The sequence below is a fragment of the Python bivittatus genome, unplaced genomic scaffold (assembly GCF_059951505.1).
Source record: "Python bivittatus isolate LINGU-HERP-01145 unplaced genomic scaffold, Pbiv_v1 ctg000080_np1212, whole genome shotgun sequence".
Classification (NCBI taxonomy): Eukaryota; Metazoa; Chordata; class Lepidosauria; order Squamata; family Pythonidae; genus Python; species Python bivittatus.
The window spans coordinates 30,945,644-30,956,031 of NW_028277035.1; the positions used below are offsets into that span (position 1 = coordinate 30,945,644).

The 10,388-nt window shown below is 37.4% G+C and overlaps 1 protein-coding gene across 2 annotated transcripts in view; it reads left to right on the top strand.

The window, feature by feature from the left end:
- The window catches only part of TCF7 (transcription factor 7), a 138,737-nt gene extending 128,585 nt beyond the window's left edge, over positions 1-10,152 (top strand). Inside the window, exons 11-13 of one of the 2 annotated variants that reach the window (XM_088133746.1) lie at positions 1,233-1,281; positions 3,440-3,512; positions 9,408-10,152. In XM_088133746.1, the coding sequence (XP_087989872.1) occupies positions 1,233-1,281; positions 3,440-3,512; positions 9,408-9,726 (441 nt within the window). In that variant the 3' untranslated portion in view covers positions 9,727-10,152. The remainder of the gene's footprint in view (positions 1-1,232; positions 1,282-3,439; positions 3,513-9,407) is intronic. The other variant, XM_088133747.1, reaches the window with a different exon arrangement.
- The last annotated feature ends 236 nt before the right edge of the window (positions 10,153-10,388 follow it).

The window sequence follows — 10,388 nt, forward strand, 5'->3', positions numbered from 1 at the left end:
ACAATCATCTTCTGCATTCAATACCAGCTACTTTTCTCCACCTCTGCTGGAAAGAAACTATTCAAGTACAACGTACCTCTGGTGCATTTACAGACATGTACAGACAAAAGTTGTGTACACAGAAGTCATGCTTCTTCCTCAAACCAGATCAGGGCGTTATGGCAGCAACATGGTTTTCACAGATCACTTTGGAAACAGCATTACTTTTAATATACAGGACTTTTGTACAACCATGAACCATGTCGAACTTCTGATCCAATGAATATGGCCTACAATAAGCAGGTTCAATGTGGCAGTTCATGTGTTAGATTTTAGCAGATCTGAAAACAGAAGGAAGTCTCTTCTTAATCTGAAAAAGCTCATGAAAGGGACAAGTTCATATTGATCTCACTGAAATGTCAGCAATGATCTTAATATACAATGACTTTAATAGCAGCTATGAGCTGCCAATAAAGAGAATACTGTATATCGACAGACTTGGAATAGTGCAAAGCCATGGAATATCTGTTGCTCCTTGATACAGTTCTCAATTGTAATTATAGTAGAACAACCATGTTCCTGACCATTCATTGCAAATGAAGCAGTGAGGTAGAAAGGCTTAGACAGGAACGGTCCAGACTTCACAGTAAAGATGGAGAGCTCTTTAGCACATACTTTTCCTCTGTGTGGCAGAGATCTCTCTGTATTATGCATATGGGTATACTCCTCATTAACCACAATCATCTCTTTTACTGCAATTGGAGCTGCTGCTCTCAAACGTCATCCTCCTTCCTTTAAAATCTAGAAGTTCCAGGGATTTGGGTTTGTCTCAGTTAGCTGAAGCACTGCTTCGCAATGGTAGTCTAGACCCACACTGTTTATCACATAGCTCAGCTTTTGGTGGGATAGAAAACTGAATAAAATATTACAGTCAGGGCGGTAAGGATAGCTACTTCTTTCATATTTTAAAAGTAAGAAGTGCTTTCGTTATGCATCTTTGGGATATAGTCAGTAAGAGCCTATGTGCTGTGTTTGGATGTCTGTTGAATGGAGCCATCTCACTTTAGCAAATAAGAAATTTGAACTACTAAAATCTTTGGTGATAAAACTACAGCAGGCAAACTGGGAGGATGGGAGGTGAAAGCCATGTTGCACTAGTTCCCATTTCTTATTCACTTGGCCCTTTCTAAACAAAACTAGCTTGTTTTGTTCAATTTATGATTTATTTTCTCTTCCCCTTTTTTTAATCTTAGGGAAAAAAGAAAAGACGAACAAGAGAAAAACAGCAAGATTCCAATTCAGGTAAGCCTGCTGGTGCAAAATCTAGCACATTATCTGGTTACCGATCACCTCATTTACATTGATAAGAAATTAGTTGCAGTAGCCAAACAAGATTTATTCCAGGATTTATAGCCATGACTTCATGTGACTGGGGTGTCTATGCTTATCTCCTCCTTTTTCTATAGTTAGGTTACTATCTGCACTAATCTTTCTAGCTTTGCCACTGTCTAAAATTATATATTCTGTCTGCTATTCTGTGATGACAACAACAATCAACACAGCAATTAAAAGTAACTAATTCACATTAGCTGCATTTTGACACATCCTCTTGCCTTAACAATCTCTTTACATTTGTGGCTGTTTTAGGTTTTTTAAAATAAAAATATGAGGAAAGCAAAAGATAAAACATTTATGGAGCATCTGACTTCAATCCAACAGTCCTTTTTTGCAGCAAGTACCCAAACATACAAGCAAAGAATCTTTTTGAGGCCAAAGGGCTCCACATTAAAAAAAAAAAAAAAAAAAAAAGTGGGGGGAGGGAGTACATTACCAGGAAACTGAGTGGGTTCAAAAGGGAAAAAAAGACATGATCCTCTCATAAATAAGTATTCCTCCTTGGCAATACCTGCCAGATGCTGTTTTTATAGTTAAGATCTATACTGTGGAAAAGTAGAGTTTATGTGTGTGTGTTTTCCTTTGCAATTAATTAATTAAAATTGCTATTTTTAAAAAAACAGAAATTTTCAGTCAGCACAAAGGCCTTTGGTTAGTGGATTAGGAATATTTAACAGGGATGATAACTGCAACAGTAATAATAGTTTCTAAGGATATAAAACCTTGACAGATAGGATAGCATATTCTCATAATGCTTTTTTTTAAATGTGGTTTTTTCCCTTAAAATTAAATTGATACACCTATTAAAATGTAATGAACCATTTTGTCATCAGATAGGGCATTTGAAAAGATGAATCAATGTAAAAGAAAATCAGATTAATTCCAAAATATTTCTTAAATTTAATTTATATTAAGCAGATTCACAAATCTTAAACTCATCCACATTAGTCATTTCTTTTTGACTCTTGAGCCTTTTTAAAAAAGAAGAGAGTATTTCAAAGTCATTTCCAAATTTTCAACAGCAAGAGGAAGGTTCTCTGAGGGCCCCACCAAAGCCTCTGGGATGTAAGTTTCTCATACATGATGTAATAATTCATTCATTGGCTACTATCTCATGTACTTTTGTTCTAACACTGTCACATGGTTTTCTAGGACTCAGTGTTTGATACATCAGTTTGGAATCCCCCTATCATCAATAAAAGCAACAGATTCATATAGAAACTTACCTGCGGCAGCCATTTTTAGGACTAAGAATCCATGCACTGAAAAACATGTACAGAAGAGCTCACAGTGATTTTAAAAAGTCAGCCAGAGGCAGTATATGTCCTTGTGAAAGCTGTGTGTACAGGTGATGATCCTGTGCCCCACCAGATGCTGCCGAAGTTCAGCATCCATCAGAATAGCTGGGTGGGCTGGACTTACAAGAGCTACAGTTCAGCAACATTTGGAGGGCTACAGGCACTCCTACATCTGATCTAGACTGTAGCTAAGTATCATTAAACACTGCCCAGAATCCTTTCAACAAGATGGGCGATGACAAATTTGATAGACAGAATTTCCAAGTGATTTTTTGCTCTTTTTTTCTGTTTTAGTAATAAGGAGTTGGCACATAGGATGGTCTTTAAGTTGCTTCTTCATGGGGAAGAATATAACAAAATTCTAACATAAAAAGCAAACTTGCTTGCTAGTTCAGAATGTCAGATCTAATCAAACCTAAACAGCTTTTCAAATATTTTCTAAAAAATGCAAAGGGTGAAACACAAGGGTGACTAAAATTTTTAAAAAAATAAATAAAAATCCTAGTATTTTATAGTAGCAGTCTGCAATTTATTTCCCTAATCATTGCATTTGTGGCCCTATCAAATCTTGGGAATTTGTTTAACACTCACTTTGTTTTAGGAAAGATGATGCTAGTAGACATTTATTGTGAAGAACTGGGTTTACGTGGCCTGTTTAGTTTTGTCTTCAGCAGCTAAATCAGCGTTGCATCTTTTCTTCCTCCTCCTGCTCTTGCTGCTGTTTGTACCTCTGCCTTGCCCGTTTACTACGCATGCTCCTTGTTCAGATCCTGCCTCTCCTAAGAAATGCAGAGCTCGCTTTGGCCTCAACCAACAAATGGACTGGTGCGGCCCATGCAGGTGTGTATCTGGAACTTTAGCTTTGCAGCCTGTTCCTTACTATATAGATGGTTGTGCTCTATTTTGATTTATCTCTCATGCATCATTTCTATAGCTGCCTTTTCTAACCCTACTAATGGTGCTGCTTAGGCTTGCTCTTGATGGCCTATCTAGATTTTCCACGTGCTCCATTTGAGTGTTGCCTGCAGATGGTTTCTGCATTTAAGACAGAAAAGGGAGATTCATTAGTAAAATTTCTTGTCGTAATATATATATATGGTGAGGGGGAAAAATGCCTTTTTAACTAAAGTGGTATATGGACAAATGATTAAAAATATTGGAAAATGGTGTCAGATTTAATTAAAATGGACTAAAGGATAAAAATGGTAAACTATCAGAATACTTTTTCTATGGATCAGCTACCAAAACCTGCTGACAGGTGCTACATGCCCTTCCCAATCCAAACAGGCAAGAATTTCCCACTTTCTATGTTAATAATACAGTATGGCTTCTATGAGTTTTTTAACATGAGGTCCTCCAAAGATTCTCTTCTTAGTGGTTCTTTAGGAAAATGACTACTGCTTCTTTAGAATTTTGGTTAAGAAAGCAATTATTTTTCTTGGTATCAGTTGATCTCAATACCCATGCTATTGACTATCCCCTACAATTAATATTTTTAGTTTCTTATCCTAGCAAATGAATCAATCTGTGGCTGAAGATAATGCAAGTATACTATCCCCAGTTTTTTCTCCCAGAGTAAACAGATTCTCAAGGCTGTTTTTAAAGTAATGGATTGGGGGGGGGGGGGGGGAATGTAACACAGAGCTCCTCAACCATGCAGGCAGAATTTCCCAGTTTTTTTTAGGGGGGGTAGGATTGCTAAGCAAAATATGATTCTGCAAGTCTAACACATACCTAATGGCTTCCATTTGTGATCAGAACAACAGTAACAAACAATGAAATAGTCTGTAAACAAAAGTGTTGCTATTTGAGAGGTACTCTTAACACCGAAAAGAAAGAACACAAAGCCTTCAAACACTGAGTAGGGACAACAATTCTTGTTGAGATACTGCCTCTCCTAAGTAAAGCAGGACTGATAAAAGAGAATATCTACTCACATCTCCTATAATAACAATGCTCTTCTTTTGGTTTTCTTTAGAGTAGAACACAACTTGTAAAAGAGCCTATAGTTTTTCACGCTCTAGCATCTTTACTATCAATGGCTCCCAGTACTTTTCTTTGAATTTAGACAGCTTTTCAGCCCTAAGGAAAATCTTGGTGCTTTTTGGAAGCACATCAGGATGTTTATTCTAGGTTTGAGAGATCATGGATCTAAAATCATGCTCTCACTCCATCATGATTCTACCCCAATTTGTTGATTCAATTAATCTGTATCCTCCAATTAAATATAGGATTTTTACTTCATTGGTTGGTATAAAGGATTTTTTCTCTGTTGGTTTATTGGGTGAAGAAATTCAATACATAATAGCTGCTGTAACTACATGGTTTCATCAAGTCTACCTAGCTATCAGAATGCTGAACTTCTAAGAAAAAACCCTCAATATTCACTCTTATTCTCATTAGCTACTAAATGACCTCTCTTCTATAAATGGTATCCATGTAGAAGAATTACAGTTACCAATTAATGTGCAAGACTAGAACCAAGAGTAGACTGGTGACTGTCTCTAGCAATACAATTATTAACCAATGGCACTCTTAACAACTTTTCTTTCTGAATATCTTGATTTATACTGAGGTAAGAATTAACACTTTGCTTGTAGTCAACATTGCTTCCAGACTAACAAAAGTAGTTGGGCTGCATCTTTAAGATGCTGTTTCCTTATTTCCTCCTCTTCTACAAGTGTGAGGCCCAAACCAACTTGCATATCTGAAAGGGAGTAGGAAAGTTATGTTGTCTAGATAGGCAATGCAGCTGGATCTTACTGCAATTCAAATCCTTGGCTTACTGATTTATCTTTTCCCAAAATAATATGGTTATACAAAGCTTCAAATGTTGCATTCTCTTGAAGTTGTTTCACAATGTAATAAAGATCCCCACACTTTTAAGACAATTATTCCATTCAGTCTGCTTTAGAGTCCCTCTCATCATACTCCCACAGAGCTTGAGCTATAAATGTAGGCTGAGAAGAATCTTCTTTGGCAAGCCCTGTGGGAGAGGATTGAGAGGTGCCTTCTTCTCAGCACAGGCTAGAGATCTCCCAGTGTGGATTGGGAGAATATCAGAGCCTTGTCCACTGTATCCTGGGCAGAGAAAGCCAGTGACACCATCAACTTACTTGTTCTCCCCAAGACCAGTTGGTCAGGAGCACTCCCCAGCAGGTGTCAGATAGGTTAGACAGATGGTGAACAAGGTGGCACCAACAACTCACCCGTCCTGACACATGCTTGCAAGACTTTTTGCCAGCCAATGCCAAAAGGACACAAGTGGGACTGCCACTGGCTCACCCGCCCTGGCCATGCTGGTCAACAGTCCAACAGGAAATGCATGGCTGGCTGGCATCATTGGTTCAACTCTCCAGGATGCATTGGCCAAAATATCACCATTACTGCACCTGCTTCCTTTCTATATACATAGGCTGAAAATCCTCAGACTGAAGTGTTTTCAAGCTGGCCACTTTTACTGCATGCTGCAGAGAATCTGCATGCTGTGTTTTGTCAAAATCAACCCGCCTGTAAAACCTTTACACACCAAGAGGGGTCATATAGGATGGCTTTGTTGAGTGCTACAGAATTGCCTAGAACACATTGCATCAATGGCATTCACCATTGATCCACTCCCATAAACAGAAGGTTTTCCAAGCTGAGTGGCTTCATTCCACACTATAGGTCTGGTTATATAGTTGCCTGGTCAGAAAGCCCATTAATCAATCCTGGGTGGAAAGGCTGAGAGAGCCCATTTCCCACAGCCTTGGCCTGAAGTAGTTTGAGGCCACCTAAATCAAGGTGAATTAGATGCCCTTTTCAGTGAAATGAATTTGTTTGCTTTCACCGCTCAAGCCTCTTTGTCAAAATAAATCTTAACAATTTGGACAAGCTGTACTGGAAATATGAGAACTGCAGTGGAAGATAAAATAGGAGATTATAGCTTTGAAACTAATGTGATATTGTTAGTCAAGTAGTGTCTATCACCAATGATTTACAGGCAATTAATTCATATTCAAGTAAGCAGAATAATTTCTAAATATATTCAAGTACAACACATGGACAGAGCATCCTTAGAGTTATCCCTGCCAAAACTACTACTCATCTTATTTCTAGATTTTTTTTGTTGTTATTTTTGGTGCCTTCAAGTCAGCATTGACTCCTGGTGGCTACCTGGACATGTCCCTGTAGTTTTCTTGGCAAGATTTCAAAAGTGGCTTGCCACTGCCTCCTTCTGAGGGCTGAGAGAAAGTGACTGGCCCAAGGTCATCCAGCTGACTTTGTACCTAAGGCAGGACTAGAACTCATAGTCTCCCGGTTTCTAGCCTGGTGTCTTAACCACTCCAAACTGGCTCTCATTTCTGCATAAATATGACCTAAAACATGATCTGTTCTCCACACAAGTCTTAAAACTGGATCAAGAAAACCCAATTAAACAAATGAGTCAAAAACTTTATACTTGTTATTGAGAAGAATTATCCAAATCTATGTATTTGTGTGTAGCCAAAGTATGTGAACCTTTGCTTTCAGTAAGCCCTTGGGCAGCAATAACTGCAACTAAACGTTTCTGACAACTGTTAATCAGTTCTGCATAATTTTAGTCCTTGCACATTATTGTTGTTCAGTGTTCTGATAGTGGTCTCATGAACATTGAGATTTGCCAATGCAAGAGAGGCCTTTAGTTCCTTAGGCATTACCCTTGGCCTCTTTGAGACTTCCTGGAGTATAACATACCTTACTCTTGGTGTGATCTTGGTTGGTCAACCCCTCCTGGGGAAGGTGACAATGTTGAATTGCTTTCATTTGTACATGATCTTCCTGACAGTGAACTGATGGAGCCCAAACTCTTTGGAAATAGTTTTCTAATCTTTCCCAGCCTGGTGAGCATCAACAACTGTTTTTTGGAGGTGTTCAGAAATCTCCTTTATTCAAACCATGACACTCTTCCACATAGCTGTGTTGTAAAGATGAGACTTTGATAGTGAATACCCAGAATTCTGTTCTTTAAATAAGGTAGGACCTCCCACATTCACACCTGATTATCAACCTGCTGATTGAAACACCTGACCCTAATTTCCCCTTCTAATAAACTGATAATCCTAGAAGTTCATATACTTTTGCCACACACAAATGGATAGCTTTGGATTATTTTCCTCAATAAATAAATGATCAAGTATAATGCTTTTGACTCATTTGTTTAACTGGATCCTCTTTATTTAGTTTTAGGACTCATGTGAAAAACAGATTGCATTTTAGGTCATATTTATGCAGAAATATTGAAAATTCAAAAGAACTCACAAACTTTTAAGCACCACTCTAACACTGAATTGGGATTTAATCATGATTTGAACAAGTCATAGTGGTTTCATTCACAAATTACACTAAGTTAAAAAGCACCCAAATTACAGTTTAAGGTGATGGTAAAACAGACCATTGTGCTATTAAGCATTGAACAGATAAACCTTGATTCCAGAAGGTAATTGGCCACCATAGCTCAGACTCTGAATCAAGTTATTAGCCATTTAATTCTGTATGAAAGCTGTCATGCATACCTGATCATGAGTGAGACAGAGGCAGCAAGAGCTTACTAGAGCTAATAACCTCTTATTTTTTTGCAAGTTACAATTAAAGTATATTCAGCTTTGTTTTCTTGTTTTCTCCTGGAGAAAATCTATTCATGTGATTGCTAAGAGTCAATGCCAACCTGATAGCCCATAATCAATTTCTTGTTTTGGCATTATCCGCTCACCCAGAAACAACAAATATTGGATGAACCAAATATATAATGAAATTATACTACAGTAATGAGTCATACAAGACATTGCAGGCTACTTTCTTAGTAAAAGTTACAGATATCAGGATTTGGGGCTCTTTCAAACATTTAAGCGTTTGCTGGATACATTTCAGAAAAATTCTTTGTCAAAGGTACCTTCCATAAAAGTATCAGCCTCAAGAAAGCTATTCATATTTTTTTCTCTACTGTGTGTGCTCTTCCACAGCTGGGTCAACCATGACTACTGAACTTATCATAAGAGTCTTCTAGCTCTTTTCCAGACAGTATCTTTCCTCAACATATCACTATTTTTTCAGCTCCACCCCAAAATGCATGATGCCTAATGTGTATACACAGCATCTCTTCAACTGCAAATCAAGAAAATACATTAAGAAGCCAAGAGTTCTTGCCTATACTAAATGTGATCACTGAAACGCAAAACTCCTCTGTACAGAAACATTTCAGTGAATATGTGAAAATCTTTATTCTGGCACTTTTATTTTCAATAAAAAATTGAAGAGTTGGAGATGGAGATGGAGGACATTTCTTGGAAAATTTACAAAGCATACAATGATTAAATTAGTGCAATAAAGAAAAAGATCAAGGCTTTCCTTACCTGCATTTTTAAAATTTGTTTTTGTTTATGATTAGCTAATCAAAATACTTAGGATTTGTCCAACTCTTTCAGTTGTCTTACTATCAAAGGAGGTTCGTATCATCCCATACTTCCTTTGAAATATGTTCTACTGCTACAGTTACACCTCCATCTAGTGGTAAAAAATACAAGCTGCCAAGAGGTTTTTTAAAAGAACACTTACAGAAACTTGAGGAGGAATTAAGAATGAATACATTTTTTTCCATCTACGTCCTTATTCCTTAGGCACTATACTTGTATTAAATGCTGTAATGCTTTCATTTTTTAAAATATGACCCTGTAAATTCACCCTTTATTTACAGATAACTCTCTTCACTGTTCTTAGGAGGAAAAAGAAGTGCATTCGGTACCTACAAGGAGAAGGACACTGCACCAGCCCAGTTTCTTCCAATGGAAGTGCTATAGATTCCCCTCCCTCCCTTTTGGATGTGCTCCAGTGTACATCCTCTGCTTTTATTCCAAACAAGCTTGCTGCTCCTGCTGATCTCACACACCAAAACCAAGCCAATCTTTCCTCTGTATCTGTACATCTCAAAACTGCTACAAGCACATCAGGACTTACTTCTAAATGTTCAACAGTGCCTCATAAATCCATAGTGCCAAGTGAATCCTCAGGGCACAGTATGGTATCAATAGGAACATAGTACTAATGTGATAATAAGGCTCACAGATTCATCAGGCACTTTGATGATTGGTTCTGCTGCATATGGAAGCTACAGAGAGAAAACTCCAGCGTGCCAACAAATGGTAGTCTTAAAGTCAGTCAAAAGCCAAATCAGAAAACAACACTGCAGCACTAAAAGTGTTGTCTAAGTAAGGACACCAACAGTCTCTGAAAAGTATGAAGATAAACTTAATTCTGGTCAGTAACTGAATTATTTAGTTCCTTTTCCAATGGAGATAAAAACAAAATACACTGATTTAATTGCAGATGAGAGGTGCTATAAATGTTAAAGCATTTATTAAACTGTTATAGTCAGATTCTGAGTTTCAGTCACCCAATAGATATTATACATGATACAAAAGTAGTTTGATTTATAAGTTCAAATGTTCCACAGAAAAAGGATAAAGCAGCCTGTAAGAAACTAAAATATTTAATTATGCCTCATCTTTGGGAACAAGGGTAGATTGCATTAACAAATGTTTATTCCAGCAGCTTAAAGGCAGAAATACTTATTAGGTGATAAAACAGGAGAAAACACTGTCTGTGTGAAAGTCTGTCTAGTGTTCCAGATATAAGGCTGTGTGCATTACAACTTTTCAGCTGTAAAGATTTTTTCTGCAATCTATTGTAAATTATGCAAAA